This window comes from Salvelinus alpinus, unplaced genomic scaffold, assembly GCF_045679555.1.
Source record: "Salvelinus alpinus unplaced genomic scaffold, SLU_Salpinus.1 scaffold_42, whole genome shotgun sequence".
Taxonomy (NCBI): Eukaryota; Metazoa; Chordata; class Actinopteri; order Salmoniformes; family Salmonidae; genus Salvelinus; species Salvelinus alpinus.
The window spans coordinates 389,274-410,000 of record NW_027255983.1 but is presented as its reverse complement, the minus strand read 5'-3'; the positions used below and the strand labels follow the sequence as shown (position 1 = coordinate 410,000).

The following is a 20,727-nucleotide window of genomic DNA, read 5'->3' as shown; positions in this document are numbered from 1 at the left end:
AGGTACGCAGGGACACTGGCCTACTGCCACATCAACTGTGTTACTGAGGTACGCAGACACACTGGCATACTGCCACATCAACTGTGTTACTGAGGTACGCAGGGACACTGGCCTACTGCCACATCAACTGTGTTACTGAGGTACGCAGACACACTGGCATACTGCCACATCAACTGTGTTACTGAGGTACGCAGACACACTGGCATACTGCCACATCAACTGTGTTACTGAGGTACGCAGGGACACACTGGCATACTGCCACATCAACTGTGTTACTGAGGTACGCAGGGACACACTGGCATACTGCCACATCAACTGTGTTACTGAGGTACGCAGACACACTGGCATACTGCCACATCAACTGTGTTACTGAGGTACGCAGGGACACACTGGCATACTGCCACATCAACTGTGTTACTGAGGTACGCAGACACACTGGCATACTGCCACATCAACTGTGTTACTGAGGTATGCAGGGACACACACACTGGCATACTGCCACATCAACTGTGTTACTGAGGTACGCAGGGACACACACACTGGCATACTGCCACATCAACTGTGTTACTGAGGTATGCAGGGACACACACACTGGCATACTGCCACATCAACTGTGTTACTGAGATACGCAGGGACACTGGCCTACTGCCACATCAACTGTGTTACTGAGGTACGCAGGGACACACACACACACTGGCATGCATACACACACGCATACATACACACACAGTTGAGAGAGCACACACCCATTTTCTCAGATATGTTATACTGTGATCATCACAATCCCATTCACAGAGCTGAAGCTTGACAAAGCAGACCTTTATGCAACAGATTAGATGTTTTATTAATGAATGAATTATGGTTACCTGTTTTTGACGGTCTCTATCATATGTTTGTGTTCACAACTCTAGTAGTAGTTAGTAACATTGTCCTGGTCTTTAATATCTCCACAACTCTAGTAGTAGTTAGTAACATTGTCCTGGTCTTTAATATCTCCACAACTCTAGTAGTAGTTAGTAACATTGTCCTGGTCTTTAATATCTCCACAACTCTAGTAGTAGTTAGTAACATTGTCCTGGTCTTTAATATCTCCAGGACTCTAGTAGTAGTTAGTAACATTGTCCTGGTCTTTAATACCTCCACAACTCTAGTAGTAGTTAGTAACATTGTCCTGGTCTTTAATATCTCCAGGACTCTAGTAGTAGTTAGTAACATTGTCCTGGTCTTTAATATCTCCACAACTCTAGTAGTAGTTAGTAACATTGTCCTGGTCTTGAATATCTCCACAACTCTAGTAATAGTTAGTAACATTGTCCTGGTCTTTAATATCTCCACAACTCTAGTAGTAGTTAGTAACATTGTCCTGGTCTTGAATATCTCCACAACTCTAGTAATAGTTAGTAACATTGTCCTGGTCTATAATATCTCCACAACTCTAGTAGTAGTTAGTAACATTGTCCTGGTCTATAATATCTCCACAACTCTAGTAGTAGTTAGTAACATTGTCCTGGTCTTTAATATCTCCAGGACTCTAGTAATAGTTAGTAACATTGTCCTGGTCTTTAATATCTCCACAACTCTAGTAGTAGTTAGTAACATTGTCCTGGTCTTTAATATCTCCACAACTCTAGTAATAGTTAGTAACATTGTCTGGTCTTTAATATCTCCACAACTCTAGTAGTAGTTAGTAACATTGTCTGGTCTTTAATATCTCCAGGACTCTAGTAGTAGTTAGTAACATTGTCCTGGTCTATATTATCTCCACAACTCTAGTAGTAGTTAGTAACATTGTCTGGTCTTTAATATCTCCAGGACTCTAGTAGTAGTTAGTAACATTGTCCTGGTCTTTAATATCTCCACAACTCTAGTAGTAGTTAGTAACATTGTCCTGGTCTATAATATCTCCACAACTCTAGTAGTAGTTAGTAACATTGTCCTGGTCTATAATATCTCCACAACTCTAGTAGTAGTTAGTAACATTGTCCTGGTCTTTAATATCTCCACAACTCTAGTAGTAGTTAGTAACATTGTCTGGTCTTTAATATCTCCAGGACTCTAGTAGTAGTTAGTAACATTGTCCTGGTCTATAATATCTCCACAACTCTAGTAGTAGTTAGTAACATTGTCCTGGTCTTTAATATCTCCAGGACTCTAGTAATAGTTAGTAACATTGTCCTGGTCTTTAATATCTCCACAACTCTAGTAGTAGTTAGTAACATTGTCCTGGTCTTTAATATCTCCACATTTCTAGTAGTAGTTAGTAACATTGTCCTGGTCTTTAATATCTCCACAACTCTAGTAGTAGTTAGTAACATTGTCCTGGTCTTTAATATCTCCACAACTCTAGTAATAGTTAGTAACATTGTCTGGTCTTTAATATCTCCACAACTCTAGTAGTAGTTAGTAACATTGTCCTGGTCTATAATATCTCCACAACTCTAGTAGTAGTTAGTAACATTGTCCTGGTCTTTAATATCTCCACAACTCTAGTAATAGTTAGTAACATTGTCCTGGTCTATAATATCTCCACGACTCTAGCAGTAGTTAGTAACATTGTCCTGGTCTTTAATATCTCCAGGACTCTAGTAATAGTTAGTAACATTGTCCTGGTCTTTAATATCTCCACAACTCTAGTAGTAGTTAGTAACATTGTCCTGGTCTTTAATATCTCCAGGACTCTAGTAGTAGTTAGTAACATTGTCCTGGTCTTTAATATCTCCACAACTCTAGTAATAGTTAGTAACATTGTCCTGGTCTATAATATCTCCACAACTCTAGTAATAGTTAGTAACATTGTCCTGGTCTATAATATCTCCACAACTCTAGTAGTAGTTAGTAACATTGTCCTGGTCTTTAATATCTCCACAACTCTAGTAATAGTTAGTAACATTGTCCTGGTCTTTAATATCTCCAGGACTCTAGTAGTAGTTAGTAACATTGTCCTGGTCTTTAATATCTCCAGGACTCTAGTAGTAGTTAGTAACATTGTCCTGGTCTATTATATCTCCACAACTCTAGTAGTAGTTAGTAACATTGTCCTGGTCTTTAATATCTCCAGGACTCTAGTAATAGTTAGTAACATTGTCCTGGTCTTTAATATCTCCACAACTCTAGTAGTAGTTAGTAACATTGTCCTGGTCTTTAATATCTCCACAACTCTAGTAGTAGTTAGTAACATTGTCCTGGTCTTTAATATATCCACAACTCTAGTAATAGTTAGTAACATTGTCCTGGTCTATAAAATCTCAAGGACTCTAGTAGTAGTTAGTAACATTGTCCTGGTCTATAATATCTCCAGGACTCTAGTAGTAGTTAGTAACATTGTCCTGGTGTTTAATATCTCCAGGACTCTAGTAGTAGTTAGTAACATTGCCCTGGTCTTTAATATCTCCACAACTCTAGTATTAGTTAGTAACATTGTCCTGGTCTTTAATATCTCCACAACTCTAGTAATAGTTAGTAACATTGTCCTGGTCTTTAATATCTCCACAACTCTAGTAGTAGTTAGTAACATTGTCCTGGTCTTTAATATCTCCACAACTCTATTAGTAGTTAGTAACATTGTCCTGGTCTATAATATCTCCACAACTCTAGTAGTAGTTAGTAACATTGTCCTGGTCTTTAATATCTCCAGGACTCTAGTAGTAGTTAGTAACATTGTCCTGGTCTTTAATATCTCCAGGACTCTAGTAGTAGTTAGTAACATTGTCCTGGTCTTTAATATCTCCACAACTCTAGTAATAGTTAGTAACATTGTCCTGGTTTATAATATCTCCACAACTCTAGTAGTAGTTAGTAACATTGTCCTGGTCTTTAATATCTCCAGGACTCTAGTAATAGTTAGTAACATTGTCCTGGTCTTTAATATCTCCAGGACTCTAGTAGTAGTTAGTAACATTGTCCTGGTCTTTAATATCTCCACACCTCTAGTAGTAGTTAGTAACATTGTCCTGGTCTATAATATCTCCAGGACTCTAGTAGTAGTTAGTAACATTGTCCTGGTCTATAATATCTCCAGGACTCTAGTAGTAGTTAGTAACATTGTCCTGGTCTATAATATCTCCAGGACTCTAGTAATAGTTAGTAACATTGTCCTGGTCTTTAATATCTCCAGGACTCTAGCAGTAGTTAGTAACATTGTCCTGGTCTTTAATATCTCCACAACTCTAGTAGTAGTTAGTGACATTGTCCTGGTCTATAATATCTCCAGGACTCTAGTAGTAGTTAGTAACATTGTCCTGGTCTTTAATATCTCCAGGACTCTAGTAGTAGTTAGTAACATTGTCCTGGTCTTTAATATCTCCACAACTCTAGTAATAGTTAGTAACATTGTCCTGGTCTTTAATATCTCCACAACTCTAGTAATAGTTAGTAACATTGTCCTGGTCTATAATATCTCCACAACTCTAGTAGTAGTTAGTAACATTGTCCTGGTCTTTAATATCTCCAGGACTGTAGTAGTAGTTAGTAACATTGTCCTGGTCTATAATATCTCCAGGACTCTAGTAGTAGTTAGTAACATTGTCCTGGTCTTTAATATCTCCAGGACTCTAGTAGTAGTTAGTAACATTGTCCTGGTCTTTAATATCTCCAGGACTCTAGTAGTAGTTAGTAACATTGTCCTGGTCTTTAATATCTCCAGGACTCTAGCAGTAGTTAGTAACATTGTCCTGGTCTTTAATATCTCCACAACTCTAGTAGTAGTTAGTAACATTGTCCTGGTCTTTAATATCTCCAGGACTCTAGTAGTAGTTAGTAACATTGTCCTGGTCTTTAATATCTCCACAACTCTAGTAGTAGTTAGTAACATTGTCCTGGTCTTTAATATCTCCAGGACTCTAGTAGTAGTTAGTAACATTGTCCTGGTCTTTAATATCTCCAGGACTCTAGTAGTAGTTAGTAACATTGTCCTGGTCTTTAATATCTCCACAACTCTAGTAGTAGTTAGTAACATTGTCCTGGTCTTTAATATCTCCAGGACTCTAGTAGTAGTTAGTAACATTGTCCTGGTCTTTAATATCTCCAGGACTCTAGTAGTAGTTAGTAACATTGTCCTGGTCTTTAATATCTCCAGGACTCTAGCAGTAGTTAGTAACATTGTCCTGGTCTTTAATATCTCCAGGACTCTAGTAGTAGTTAGTAACATTGTCCTGGTCTTTAATATCTCCACAACTCTAGTAGTAGTTAGTAACATTGTCCTGGTCTTTAATATCTCCAGGACTCTAGTAATAGTTAGTAACATTGTCCTGGTCTTTAATATCTCCACAACTCTAGTAGTAGTTAGTAACATTGTCCTGGTCTTTAATATCTCCACAACTCTAGTAGTAGTTAGTAACATTGTCCTGGTCTTTAATATATCCACAACTCTAGTAATAGTTAGTAACATTGTCCTGGTCTATAAAATCTCAAGGACTCTAGTAGTAGTTAGTAACATTGTCCTGGTCTATAATATCTCCAGGACTCTAGTAGTAGTTAGTAACATTGTCCTGGTGTTTAATATCTCCAGGACTCTAGTAGTAGTTAGTAACATTGCCCTGGTCTTTAATATCTCCACAACTCTAGTATTAGTTAGTAACATTGTCCTGGTCTTTAATATCTCCACAACTCTAGTAATAGTTAGTAACATTGTCCTGGTCTTTAATATCTCCACAACTCTAGTAGTAGTTAGTAACATTGTCCTGGTCTTTAATATCTCCACAACTCTATTAGTAGTTAGTAACATTGTCCTGGTCTATAATATCTCCACAACTCTAGTAGTAGTTAGTAACATTGTCCTGGTCTTTAATATCTCCAGGACTCTAGTAGTAGTTAGTAACATTGTCCTGGTCTTTAATATCTCCAGGACTCTAGTAGTAGTTAGTAACATTGTCCTGGTCTTTAATATCTCCACAACTCTAGTAATAGTTAGTAACATTGTCCTGGTTTATAATATCTCCACAACTCTAGTAGTAGTTAGTAACATTGTCCTGGTCTTTAATATCTCCAGGACTCTAGTAATAGTTAGTAACATTGTCCTGGTCTTTAATATCTCCAGGACTCTAGTAGTAGTTAGTAACATTGTCCTGGTCTTTAATATCTCCACACCTCTAGTAGTAGTTAGTAACATTGTCCTGGTCTATAATATCTCCAGGACTCTAGTAGTAGTTAGTAACATTGTCCTGGTCTATAATATCTCCAGGACTCTAGTAGTAGTTAGTAACATTGTCCTGGTCTATAATATCTCCAGGACTCTAGTAATAGTTAGTAACATTGTCCTGGTCTTTAATATCTCCAGGACTCTAGCAGTAGTTAGTAACATTGTCCTGGTCTTTAATATCTCCACAACTCTAGTAGTAGTTAGTGACATTGTCCTGGTCTATAATATCTCCAGGACTCTAGTAGTAGTTAGTAACATTGTCCTGGTCTTTAATATCTCCAGGACTCTAGTAGTAGTTAGTAACATTGTCCTGGTCTTTAATATCTCCACAACTCTAGTAATAGTTAGTAACATTGTCCTGGTCTTTAATATCTCCACAACTCTAGTAATAGTTAGTAACATTGTCCTGGTCTATAATATCTCCACAACTCTAGTAGTAGTTAGTAACATTGTCCTGGTCTTTAATATCTCCAGGACTGTAGTAGTAGTTAGTAACATTGTCCTGGTCTATAATATCTCCAGGACTCTAGTAGTAGTTAGTAACATTGTCCTGGTCTTTAATATCTCCAGGACTCTAGTAGTAGTTAGTAACATTGTCCTGGTCTTTAATATCTCCAGGACTCTAGTAGTAGTTAGTAACATTGTCCTGGTCTTTAATATCTCCAGGACTCTAGCAGTAGTTAGTAACATTGTCCTGGTCTTTAATATCTCCACAACTCTAGTAGTAGTTAGTAACATTGTCCTGGTCTTTAATATCTCCAGGACTCTAGTAGTAGTTAGTAACATTGTCCTGGTCTTTAATATCTCCACAACTCTAGTAGTAGTTAGTAACATTGTCCTGGTCTTTAATATCTCCAGGACTCTAGTAGTAGTTAGTAACATTGTCCTGGTCTTTAATATCTCCAGGACTCTAGTAGTAGTTAGTAACATTGTCCTGGTCTTTAATATCTCCACAACTCTAGTAGTAGTTAGTAACATTGTCCTGGTCTTTAATATCTCCAGGACTCTAGTAGTAGTTAGTAACATTGTCCTGGTCTTTAATATCTCCAGGACTCTAGTAGTAGTTAGTAACATTGTCCTGGTCTTTAATATCTCCAGGACTCTAGCAGTAGTTAGTAACATTGTCCTGGTCTTTAATATCTCCAGGACTCTAGTAGTAGTTAGTAACATTGTCCTGGTCTTTAATATCTCCACAACTCTAGTAGTAGTTAGTAACATTGTCCTGGTCTTTAATATCTCCAGGACTCTAGCAGTGTGGCTCTGCTCCATAAGCACCTCCAGCTGCTGCTGCCCCACGCGACAGACATCTTCTCCCGCTCGGCCACCCTGCTGCAGGAGAGCTCCTGGAACGGCAGCATCAGAGAGAAACTACGAGGTTGTTATGTCTACTACTGTATCACTCTGTCTGTCTGTCTGTCTGTCTGTCTGTCTGGCTGTCTGGCTGTCTGTCTCTCTCTCTCCTTCTCTCTCCTTCTCTCGCTCTCTCGCTCTCTCGCTCTCTCGCTCGCTCTCTCGCTCTCTCTCTCTCTCTCTCTCTCTCTCTCTCTCTCTCTCTCTCTCTCTCTCTCTCTCTCTCTCTCTCTCTCTCTCTCTCTCTCTCTCTCTCTCTCTCTCTCTCTCTCTAAATAATAAAGTTATCAAATTAAACAAATGTAATATAATGTAAATATTTTATTAAAGTAAAGTAAATAACTGATGGTTAATAAGAGATAAGCAGTAATGGACAGTCACTACCATCATGGGACTTGTATTAATTATGTTATTCTGTTGTTACAGCATTCAACCCACATAATGCATAGTGCATTTCATGTAATAAAAAAAATAGTCAAAAACAAAATCGTGATTATTTTTTAATAATCGGACCGAAACCGAGCCGACCTCAAAAAGTACTAATCGCTCAGCACTAATATCAACCCAGCAGGGATCCAATTTCACCCCTTCTAATATCATTCCAGCAGGGATCCAATTTCACCCTTTTCTCTTTCTGCCTTTATCTTTTGTATTCTTCCCTCTTTCTATCTGTCTCTCACTCTCAAACACACAGGCATTGTTGAATCAGAGATGTTTTCATTTCAATGCCAAGAAGAAATGCCTCACTCTGTCTGTCTCTGTTCTAGATGTGATGTACGTGTCAGTTCCTGGTTTATTATCTCTGTCTGTCTCTGTTCTAGATGTGATGTACGTGTCAGTTCCTGGTTTATTATCTCTCTGTCTGTCTCTGTTCTAGATGTGATGTACATGTCAGTTCCTGGTTTATTATCTCTCTGTCTGTCTCTGTTCTAGATGTGATGTACGTGTCAGTTCCTGGTTTATTATCTCTGTCTGTCTCTGTTCTAGATGTGATGTACATGTCAGTTCCTGGTTTATTATCTCTCTGTCTGTCTCTGTTCTAGATGTGATGTACGTGTCAGTTCCTGGTTTATTATCTCTCTGTCTGTCTCTGTTGTAGATGTGATGTACATGTCAGTTCCTGGTTTATTATCTCTCTGTCTGTCTCTGTTCTAGATGTGATGTACGTGTCAGTTCCTGGTTTATTATCTCTGTCTGTCTCTGTTCTAGATGTGATGTACATGTCAGTTCCTGGTTTATTATCTCTCTGTCTGTCTCTGTTGTAGATGTGATGTACGTGTCAGTTCCTGGTTTATTATCTCTCTGTCTGTCTCTGTTCTAGATGTGATGTACATGTCAGTTCCTGGTTTATTATCTCTCTGTCTGTCTCTGTTGTAGATGTGATGTACGTGTCAGTTCCTGGTTTATTATCTCTGTCTGTCTCTGTTCTAGATGTGATGTACATGTCAGTTCCTGGTTTATTATCTCTTTGTCTCTGTTGTAGATGTGATCTACGTGTCAGCAGCAGGCAGTATGCTGTGTCAGATCGTCAACAGTCTACTACTACTACCAGTGTCTGTAGCCAGACCTCTGCTGAGCTACCTGCTAGACCTGCTGCCTCCTCTAGACTGTCTCAACAGACTGCTGCCTGCTGCCACACCGCTGGAAGACCAGGAGCTGCAGTGGCCTCTACATGGTGAGGAGATAGAGCTGTAGTGGCCTCTACATGGTCAGGAGATAGAGCTGTAGTGGCCTCTACATGGTCAGGAGATAGAGCTGTAGTGGCCTCTACATGGTGAGGAGATAGAGCTGTAGTGACCTCTACATGGTGAGGAGATAGAGCTGTAGTGGCCTCTACATGGTGAGGAGATAGAGCTGTAGTGGTCTCTACATGGTCAGGAGATAGAGCTGTAGTGACCTCTACATGGTGAGGAGATAGAGCTGTAGAGACCTCTACATGGTGAGGAGATAGAGCTGTAGTGGTCTCTACATGGTGAGGAGATAGAGCTGTAGAGGTCTCTACATGGTGAGGAGATAGAGCTGTAGAGGTCTCTACATGGTGAGGAGATAGAGCTGCAGTGACCTCTACATGGTGAGGAGATAGAGCTGTAGTGACCTCTACATGGTGAGGAGATAGAGATAGAGCTGTAGTGGCCTCTACATGGTGAGGAGATAGAGCTGTAGAGACCTCTACATGGTGAGGAGATAGAGCTGTAGTGACCTCTACATGGTGAGGAGATAGAGCTGTAGAGATCTCTACATGGTGAGGAGATAGAGCTGTAGTGGTCTCTACATGGTGAGGAGATAGAGCTGTAGAGATCTCTACATGGTGAGGAGATAGAGCTGTAGTGGTCTCTACATGGTGAGGAGATAGAGCTGTAGTGACCTCTACATGGTGAGGAGATAGAGCTGTAGTGACCTCTACATGGTGAGGAGATAGAGCTGTAGTGACCTCTACATGGTGAGGAGATAGAGCTGTAGTGACCTCTACATGGTGAGGAGATAGAGCTGTAGAGATCTCTACATGGTGAGGAGATAGAGCTGTAGTGGTCTCTACATGGTGAGGAGATAGAGCTGTAGTGACCTCTACATGGTGAGGAGATAGAGCTGTAGTGACCTCTACATGGTGAGGAGATAGAGCTGTAGTGGCCTCTACATGGTGAGGAGATAGAGCTGTAGTGATCTCTACATGGTGAGGAGATAGAGCTGTAGTGACCTCTACATGGTGAGGAGATAGAGATGTAGTGACCTCTACATGGTGAGGAGATAGAGCTGTAGTGACCTCTACATGGTGAGGAGATAGAGATGTAGTGACCTCTACATGGTGAGGAGATAGAGCTGTAGTGACCTCTACATGGTGAGGAGATAGAGATGTAGTGACCTCTACATGGTGAGGAGATAGAGCTGTAGTGACCTCTACATGGTGAGGAGATAGAGCTGTAGTGACCTCTACATGGTGAGGAGATAGAGCTGTAGTGGTCTCTACATGGTGAGGAGATAGAGCTGTAGTGGTCTCTACATGGTGAGGAGATAGAGCTGTAGTGACCTCTACATGGTGAGGAGATAGAGCTGTAGTGGTCTCTACATGGTGAGGAGATAGAGCTGTAGAGGTCTCTACATGGTGAGGAGATAGAGCTGTAGTGACCTCTACATGGTGAGGAGATAGAGCTGTAGTGACCTCTACATGGTGAGGAGATAGAGATAGAGCTGTAGTGGCCTCTACATGGTGAGGAGATAGAGCTGTAGTGACCTCTACATGGTGAGGAGATAGAGCTGTAGTGGTCTCTACATGGTGAGGAGATAGAGCTGTAGTGACCTCTACATGGTGAGGAGATAGAGCTGTAGTGACCTCTACATGGTGAGGAGATAGAGCTGTAGTGGCCTCTACATGGTGAGGAGATAGAGCTGTAGTGACCTCTACATGGTGAGGAGATAGAGCTGTAGAGGTCTCTACATGGTGAGGAGATAGAGCTGTAGAGGTCTCTACATGGTGAGGAGATAGAGCTGTAGTGACCTCTACATGGTGAGGAGATAGAGCTGTAGTGGTCTCTACATGGTGAGGAGATAGAGCTGTAGTGACCTCTACATGGTGACGAGATAGAGCTGTAGTGGTCTCTACATGGTGAGGAGATAGAGCTGTAGTGGTCTCTACATGGTGAGGAGATAGAGCTGTAGTGACCTCTACATGGTGAGGAGATAGAGCTGTAGTGGCCTCTACATGGTGAGGAGATAGAGCTGTAGTGGCCTCTACATGGTGAGGAGATAGAGCTGTAGTGACCTCTACATGGTGAGGAGATAGAGCTGTAGTGGTCTCTACATGGTGAGGAGATAGAGCTGTAGTGGCCTCTACATGGTGAGGAGATAGAGCTGTAGTGACCTCTACATGGTGAGGAGATAGAGCTGTAGTGACCTCTACATGGTGAGGAGATAGAGATAGAGCTGTAGTGGCCTCTACATGGTGAGGAGATAGAGCTGTAGTGGCCTCTACATGGTGAGGAGATAGAGCTGTAGTGGCCTCTACATGGTGAGGAGATAGAGCTGTAGTGACCTCTACATGGTGAGGAGATAGAGCTGTAGTGGTCTCTACATGGTGAGGAGATAGAGCTGTAGTGACCTCTACATGGTGAGGAGATAGAGCTGTAGTGACCTCTACATGGTGAGGAGATAGAGCTGTAGAGGTCTTTACATGGTGAGGAGATAGAGCTGTAGTGGTCTCTACATGGTGAGGAGATAGAGCTGTAGTGACCTCTACATGGTGAGGAGATAGAGCTGTAGTGGCCTCTACATGGTGAGGAGATAGAGCTGTAGTGACCTCTCTCTCTCTCTCTCTCTCTCTCTCTCTCTCTCTCTCTCTCTCTCTCTCTCTCTCTCTCTCTCTCTCTCTCTCTCTCTCTCTCTCTCTCTCTCTCTCTCTCTCTCTCTCTCTCTCTCTCTCTCTCTCTCTCTCTCTCTCTCTCTCTCTCTCTCTCGGGTCTCTCTCTCGGTCTCTCTCTGTGTCTTCAGGAGCCCCAGACTTTGTGGACCCTGCAGGGCAGCCCCTGTCCCAGCCGGCCCAGTCCTGGGTGTGGCTGGTGGATCTGGAGCGTACTGCAGCCCTGCTGGTGGGCCGCTGCCTGGGGGGCATGCTGCAGGGAGCCCCCCCCTCTCTAGAGGAACAGGATACAGGCTACTGGCTGAAAACCCCCCTGTTCAGCAACGGGCTGGAGATGGACGTCCCTCAACTAGGTATGAAACACGGCATCGTTTGGATAGATAGTGTAGATATTATATAGGGGCGTTATTGGGCTCCTTAATGGCGCAGCGGTCTCGTGCTAGAGGCGTCACTACAGACACCCTGGTTCGAATCCGGACGTGATTGGGAGTCCCATAGGGCGGCGCACAATTGGCCCAGCGTCGTCCGTGTTTGGCCGGTGTACGCCGTCATTGTAAATAAGAATGTGTTCTTTACTGACTTGCCTAGTTAAATATAGGTTAAATAAATTAAATTAAATAACTGTCCTCCCTCTAGATAACTGTATCAGATGGCTGTTAGAAGTGGTCCTGTCTGATGTCCCTCTAGATAACTGTATCAGATGGCTGTTAGAAGTGGTCCTATCTGATGTCCTCTAGATAACTGTATCAGATGGCTGTTAGAAGTGGTCCTATCTGATGACCCTCTAGATAACTGTATCAGATGGCTGTTAGAAGTGGTCCTGTCTGATGTCCCTCTAGATAACTGTATCAGATGGCTGTTAGAAGTGGTCCTATCTGATGTCCTCTAGATAACTGTATCAGACGGCTGTTAGAAGTGGTCCTATCTGATGTCCTCTAGATAACTGTATCAGATGGCTGTTAGAAGTGGTCCTATCTGATGTCCTCTAGATAACTGTATCAGATGGCTGTTAGAAGTGGTCCTATCTGATGTCCTCCCTCTAGATAACTGTATCAGACGGCTGTTAGAAGTGGTCCTATCTGATGTCCTCTAGATAACTGTATCAGATGGCTGTTAGTAGTGGTCCTATCTGATGTCCTCTAGATAACTGTATCAGATGGCTGTTAGAAGTGGTCCTATCTGATGTCCTCTAGATAACTGTATCAGAATGCTGTTAGAAGTGGTCCTATCTGATGACCCTCTAGATAACTGTATCAGATGGCTGTTAGAAGTGGTCCTATCTGATGTCCTCTAGATAACTGTATCAGATGGCTGTTAGAAGTGGTCCTATCTGATGACCCTCTAGATAACTGTATCAGATGGCTGTTAGAAGTGGTCCTATCTGATGTCCTCTAGATAACTGTATCAGATGGCTGTTAGAAGTGGTCCTATCTGATGTCCTCTAGATAACTGTATCAGATGGCTGTTAGAAGTGGTCCTATCTGATGTCCTCCCTCTAGATAACTGTATCAGATGGCTGTTAGAAGTGGTCCTATCTGATGTCCTCCCTCTAGATAACTGTATCAGATGGCTGTTAGAAGTGGTCCTATCTGATGACCCTCTAGATAACTGTATCAGATGGCTGTTAGAAGTGGTCCTATCTGATGTCCCTCTAGATAACTGTATCAGATGGCTGTTAGAAGTGGTCCTATCTGATGTCCTCTAGATAACTGTATCAGATGGCTGTTAGTAGTGGTCCTATCTGATGTCTTCTAGATAACTGTATCAGATGGCTGTTAGAAGTGGTCCTATCTGATGTCCCTCTAGATAACTGTATCAGATGGCTGTTAGAAGTGGTCCTATCTGATGTCCTCTAGATAACTGTATCAGATGGCTGTTAGTAGTGGTCCTATCTGATGTCCTCTAGATAACTGTATCAGATGGCTGTTAGAAGTGGTCCTATCTGATGTCCCTCTAGATAACTGTATCAGATGGCTGTTAGAAGTGGTCCTATCTGATGTCCTCTAGATAACTGTATCAGATGGCTGTTAGAAGTGGTCCTATCTGATGTCCTCTAGATAACTGTATCAGATGGCTGTTAGTAGTGGTCCTATCTGATGTCCTCTAGATAACTGTATCAGATGGCTGTTAGAAGTGGTCCTATCTGATGTCCTCTAGATAACTGTATCAGATGGCTGTTAGAAGTGGTCCTATCTGATGTCCTCCCTCTAGATAACTGTATCAGATGGCTGTTAGAAGTGGTCCTATCTGATGTCCTCTAGATAACTGTATCAGACGGCTGTTAGAAGTGGTCCTATCTGATGTCCTCTAGATAACTGTATCAGATGGCTGTTAGAAGTGGTCCTATCTGATGTCCTCCCTCTAGATAACTGTATCAGACGGCTGTTAGAAGTGGTCCTATCTGATGTCCTCCCTCTAGATAACTGTATCAGACGGCTGTTAGAAGTGGTCCTATCTGATGTCCTCTAGATAACTGTATCAGATGGCTGTTAGAAGTGGTCCTATCTGATGTCCTCTAGATAACTGTATCAGATGGCTGTTAGAAGTGGTCCTATCTGATGTCCTCCCTCTAGATAACTGTATCAGATGGCTGTTAGAAGTGGTCCTATCTGATGTCCTCTAGATAACTGTATCAGATGGCTGTTAGTAGTGGTCCTATCTGATGTCCTCTAGATAACTGTATCAGATGGCTGTTAGAAGTGGTCCTATCTGATGTCCTCTAGATAACTGTATCAGACGGCTGTTAGAAGTGGTCCTATCTGATGTCCTCTAGATAACTGTATCAGATGGCTGTTAGAAGTGGTCCTATCTGATGTCCTCCCTCTAGATAACTGTATCAGATGGCTGTTAGAAGTGGTCCTATCTGATGTCCTCTAGATAACTGTATCAGATGGCTGTTAGTAGTGGTCCTATCTGATGTCCTCTAGATAACTGTATCAGATGGCTGTTAGTAGTGGTCCTATCTGATGTCTTCTAGATAACTGTATCAGATGGCTGTTAGAAGTGGTCCTATCTGATGTCCCTCTAGATAACTGTATCAGATGGCTGTTAGAAGTGGTCCTATCTGATGTCCTCTAGATAACTGTATCAGATGGCTGTTAGTAGTGGTCCTATCTGATGTCCTCTAGATAACTGTATCAGATGGCTGTTAGAAGTGGTCCTATCTGATGTCCTCCCTCTAGATAACTGTATCAGATGGCTGTTAGTAGTGGTCCTATCTGATGTCCTCTAGATAACTGTATCAGATGGCTGTTAGAAGTGGTCCTATCTGATGTCCCTCTAGATAACTGTATCAGATGGCTGTTAGAAGTGGTCCTATCTGATGTCCTCTAGATAACTGTATCAGATGGCTGTTAGAAGTGGTCCTATCTGATGTCCTCTAGATAACTGTATCAGATGGCTGTTAGAAGTGGTCCTATCTGATGTCCTCTAGATAACTGTATCAGATGGCTGTTAGAAGTGGTCCTATCTGATGTCCTCTAGATAACTGTATCAGATGGCTGTTAGAAGTGGTCCTATCTGATGTCCTCTAGATAACTCTATCAGATGGCTGTTAGAAGTGGTCCTATCTGATGACCATCTAGATAACTGTATCAGAATGCTGTTAGAAGTGGTCCTATCTGATGTCCTCTAGATAACTGTATCAGATGGCTGTTAGAAGTGGTCCTATCTGATGTCCTCTAGATAACTGTATCAGATGGCTGTTAGAAGTGGTCCTATCTGATGTCCTCCCTCTAGATAACTGTATCAGATGGCTGTTAGAAGTGGTCCTATCTGATGTCCCTCTAGATAACTGTATCAGATGGCTGTTAGAAGTGGTCCTATCTGATGTCCTCTAGATAACTGTATCAGATGGCTGTTAGAAGTGGTCCTATCTGATGTCCTCTAGATAACTGTATCAGATGGCTGTTAGAAGTGGTCCTATCTGATGACCCTCTAGATAACTGTATCAGATGGCTGTTAGTAGTGGTCCTATCTGATGTCTTCTAGATAACTGTATCAGATGGCTGTTAGAAGTGGTCCTATCTGATGTCCCTCTAGATAACTGTATCAGATGGCTGTTAGAAGTGGTCCTATCTGATGTCCCTCTAGATAACTGTATCAGATGGCTGTTAGAAGTGGTCCTATCTGATGTCTTCTAGATAACTGTATCAGATGGCTGTTAGAAGTGGTCCTGTCTGATGTCCCTCTAGATAACTGTATCAGATGGCTGTTAGAAGTGGTCCTATCTGATGTCCCTCTAGATAACTGTATCAGATGGCTGTTAGAAGTGGTCCTATCTGATGTCCTCTAGATAACTGTATCAGATGGCTGTTAGAAGTGGTCCTATCTGATGTCCTCTAGATAACTGTATCAGATGGCTGTTAGAAGTGGTCCTATCTGATGACCCTCTAGATAACTGTATCAGATGGCTGTTAGAAGTGGTCCTATCTGATGACCCTCTAGATAACTGTATCAGATGGCTGTTAGAAGTGGTCCTATCTGATGTCCTCCCTCTAGATAACTGTATCAGATGGCTGTTAGAAGTGGTCCTATCTGATGTCCTCCCTCTAGATAACTGTATCAGATGGCTGTTAGAAGTGGTCCTATCTGATGACCCTCTAGATAACTGTATCAGATGGCTGTTAGTAGTGGTCCTATCTGATGTCCTCTAGATAACTGTATCAGATGGCTGTTAGAAGTGGTCCTATCTGATGTCCCTCTAGATAACTGTATCAGATGGCTGTTAGAAGTGGTCCTATCTGATGTCCTCTAGATAACTGTATCAGATGGCTGTTAGTAGTGGTCCTATCTGATGTCCCTCTAGATAACTGTATCAGATGGCTGTTAGAAGTGGTCCTATCTGATGTCCTCTAGATAACTGTATCAGATGGCTGTTAGAAGTGGTCCTATCTGATGTCCTCTAGATAACTGTATCAGATGGCTGTTAGAAGTGGTCCTATCTGATGTCCTCTAGATAACTGTATCAGATGGCTGTTAGAAGTGGTCCTATCTGATTTATTTTCATTGTGATCTGTTGTATTTATTTACTGACAAACGATGGCCCTGTATTGTGTTTTGTATGTTACCTTAGATAACTGCATCAGCTGGCTGTTAGAGGAGGCCCTCTCAGGTAACGAGGAGCAGAAACCATTTGACTGTCCTCTGAGAGCAGACATGAGCGTCCTGGTGGAGCTGGCCCTGGGCTCCACTAAGGAACCCACCAACAGTCTCTGGAGCAACATGCAGGACTACGCCACCAGCAAAGGTACGGGAGGGGGGGGATTGTTACCTGGATGAACTATAATACATTACAGACATGGTGTGGATTGTATGACAGTAGTAGAATGGTTCACAAGTAGTGAACATCCAGTTACTTCCAGATGCAAGGTTAAAAAAAGTCATGAATGAATGAATGCTCCCACAGTTTATTCAGTTTATTTAGTGATGCCTTCTCTCTGTTAAATGCTCCCACAGTTTAATCAGTCTATTGAGTGATGCCCGCTCTCTGTTGAATGCTCCCACAGTTTAATCAGTCTATTGAGTGATGCCTTCTCTCTGTTGAATGCTCCCACAGTTTAATCAGTCTATTGAGTGATGCCTTCTCTCTGTTGAATGCTCCCACAGTTTATTCAGTTTATTGAGTGATGCCTTCTCTCTGTTAAATGCTCCCACAGTTTAATCAGTCTATTGAGTGATGCCTTCTCTCTGTTGAATGCTCCCACAGTTTATTCAGTTTATTGAGTGATGCCCGCTCTCTGTTGAATGCTCCCACAGTTTATTGAGTGATGCCTTCTCTCTGTTGAATGCTCCCACAGTTTAATCAGTCTATTCAGTTTCTTTTCATTCAGTGTAATGGAGCCTCAGCAGAGTGTGGGCATCCATCTTTCTTTCATGACAATGTAGTGTAGAATAACCAGAGTATTGTTCCTGCTGTAATATATAGTGATGTCCATGTATTTGTCTTGTGTTCCCAGACTGGGACAATGCCTCTCTCTGTAATGAGACCTTATTGGACACAGTGTCCAGGTTTGTCCTGGCTGCTCTACTGAAGCATACCGGCCTGCTGGGCCAAGCCTGTGGAGAGGGCAGGTAATACTCCTGCACACCCATCATGGTCCTGGCTTCCCAATGGCACCCTATTCCCTATATAGTGCACTACTATAGACCAGAGTCCTATTCCATATATAGTGGTACTACTATAGACCAGAGCCCTATTCCCTATATAGTGGTACTATTATAGACCAGAGCCCTATTCCCTATATAGTGGTACTACTATAGACCAGAGCCCTATTCCCTATATAGTGCACTACTTTAGACCAGGGTCAGTAGGACTCTGGCACCCTATTCCCTACATAGTGCACTACTTTAGACCAGGGTCAGTAGGACTCTGGCACCCTATTCCCTATATAGTGCACTACTTTAGACCAGGGTCAGTAGGACTCTGGCACCCTATTCCCTATATAGTGCACTACTTTAGACCAGGGTCAGTAGGACTCTGGCACCCTATTCCCTACATAGTGCACTACTTTAGACCAGGGTCAGTAGGACTCTGGCACCCTATTCCCTACATAGTGCACTACTTTAGACCAGGGTCAGTAGGACTCTGGCACCCTATTCCCTACATAGTGCACTACTTTAGACCAGGGTCAGTAGGACTCTGGCACCCTATTCCCTATATAGTGCACTACTTTAGACCAGGGTCAGTAGGACTCTGGCACCCTATTCCCTACATAGTGCACTACTTTAGACCAGGGTCAGTAGGACTCTGGCACCCTATTCCCTATTATAGTGCACTACTTTAGACCAGGGTCAGTAGGACTCTGGCACCCTATTCCCTATATAGTGCACTACTTTAGACCAGGGTCAGTAGGACTCTGGCACCCTATTCCCTACATAGTGCACTACTTTAGACCAGGGTCAGTAGGACTCTGGCACCCTATTCCCTATATAGTGCACTACTTTAGACCAGGGTCAGTAGGACTCTGGCACCCTATTCCCTACATAGTGCACTACTTTAGACCAGGGTCAGTAGGACTCTGGCACCCTATATGGTGCCGTTTGACACATTCTTGTTCTGGAGAGTGTTGGTCTCTGCTGCTGCACATGCCTTGTCTATTTCATGTGGCAGGCTGGGTTCACCAGTCAGTGTGTCTCTGTGTGTGTTTCCACCAGGTACCAGCCTTGTAAGACGCTGGCTGAGGTGTACCGTAGTGTCTACAAGGTCAGGAACCGCCTGCTGGCCTGCAAGAACATGGACGTCATCCAGACACGCTCGTCTTCCCGGGAGAGGAGGGTAAGTGACCTGGCTCTTCTTTCAGTAACTAGTCATGTTAATACTAAAGTCCTTGGTCCACTGGTCCATAAAACATCCTTTCACTCCCACCTCAGGGTCTGCTGCCTTATCCCAAATCAACCCCTAACCCCCGACATCCTAGAGACCCTTCAGTAACCGGTCCACTGGTCCATAAAACATCCTTTCAGTCCCACCTCAGGATCTGCTGCCTTATCCCAAATCAACCCCTTAACCCCCGACATCCTAGAGACACTTCAGTAACCGGTCCACTGGTCCATAAAACATCCTTTCACTCCCACCTCAGGGTCTGCTGCCTTATCCCAAATCAACCCCTAACCCCCTACATCCTAGAGACCCTTCAGTAACTGTTCCACTGGTGCTTTTCAGAATTAAGTCATTTGACCTCTAACCCCCACGGGCCTCAGTTCAATTTAAAGAGATGCTTCTGGATTTTTTTCTTACTTCCCCAGAGTCAGATGAACTTGTAGATACTATTTTTATGTCTCCGTGTCCAGTATGAAGGAAGTTAGAGGTAGTTTCGTGAGCCAATGCTAACTAGCGTTAGCGCAATGACTCAAGGTCTATGGTATGTACTAGCATGCTAGCAGTGTGCAACATGCCACTAGTGTCTCCTTGTGATAGTTTGTCTCAAAATCCTGGACTTGGCACTGATCAGATTGTTGGTGTTTGTTGACGGGTGTCTTCCACTGTGCCTGATCAGATTGTTTGGTCTTTATTAACGTGTGTACTGTCCTGTGCCTGATCAGATTGTTTGGTCTTTATTAACGTGTGTACTGTCCTGTGCCTGATCAGATTGTTTGGTCTTTATTAACGTGTGTCCTGTCCTGTGCCTGATCAGATTGTTTGGTCTTTATTAACGTGTGTCCTGTCCTGTGCCTGATCAGATTGTTTGGTCTTTATTAACGTGTGTCCTTTCCTGTGCCTGATCAGATTGTTTGGTCTTTATTAACGTGTGTCCTGTCCTGTGCCTGATCAGATTGTTTGGTCTTTATTAACGTGTGTCCTGTCCTGTGCCTGATCAGATTGTTTGTTTATTAGCAGGTAGTGTTGCACGGTATACCGAATCTTCTGTCTTCTCAAGGGGGCAGTAGTAAGCTAGCCAGGCTACTTGTCTTCTCAAGGGGGCAGTAGTAAGCTAGCCAGGCTACTTGTCTTCTCAAGGGGGTAGTAGGAAGCTAGCCAGGCTACTTGTCTTCTCAAGGGGTCAGTATTAAGCTAGCCAGGCTACTTGTCTTCTCAAGGGGGCAGTAGTAAGCTAACCAGGCTACTTGTCTGCTCAGGGGGTAGTATTAAGCTAGCCAGGCTACTTGTCTTCTCAAGGGGGCAGTAGTAAGCTAGCCAGGCTACTTGTCTTCTCAAGGGGGCAGTAGTAAGCTAGCCAGGCTACTTGTCTTCTCAAGGGGGCGGTAGTAAGCTAGCCAGGCTACTTGTCTTCTCTAGGGGGTGGTAGTAAGCTAGCCAGGCTACTTGTCTTCTCAAGGGGGCGGTAGTAAGCTAGCCAGGCTACTTGTCTTCTCAAGGGGGCAGTAGTAAGCTAGCCAGGCTACTTGTCTTCTCAAGGGGGCAGTAGTAAGCTAGCCAGGCTACTTGTCT

General features: G+C 42.8%; 1 protein-coding gene across 23 annotated transcripts in view; it reads left to right on the top strand.

Annotated features, from left to right (window-relative positions):
• herc1 (HECT and RLD domain containing E3 ubiquitin protein ligase family member 1) overlaps positions 1-20,727 on the top strand; it is a 224,307-nt gene that overhangs the window by 55,357 nt on the left and 148,223 nt on the right. For all 23 annotated transcript variants that reach the window (XM_071388533.1, XM_071388556.1, XM_071388555.1 and 20 more), the window contains exons 17-22: positions 7,379-7,511; positions 8,970-9,161; positions 11,969-12,190; positions 16,912-17,085; positions 17,795-17,909; positions 18,993-19,113. In XM_071388533.1, the coding sequence (XP_071244634.1) occupies positions 7,379-7,511; positions 8,970-9,161; positions 11,969-12,190; positions 16,912-17,085; positions 17,795-17,909; positions 18,993-19,113 (957 nt within the window). The remainder of the gene's footprint in view (positions 1-7,378; positions 7,512-8,969; positions 9,162-11,968; positions 12,191-16,911; positions 17,086-17,794; positions 17,910-18,992; positions 19,114-20,727) is intronic.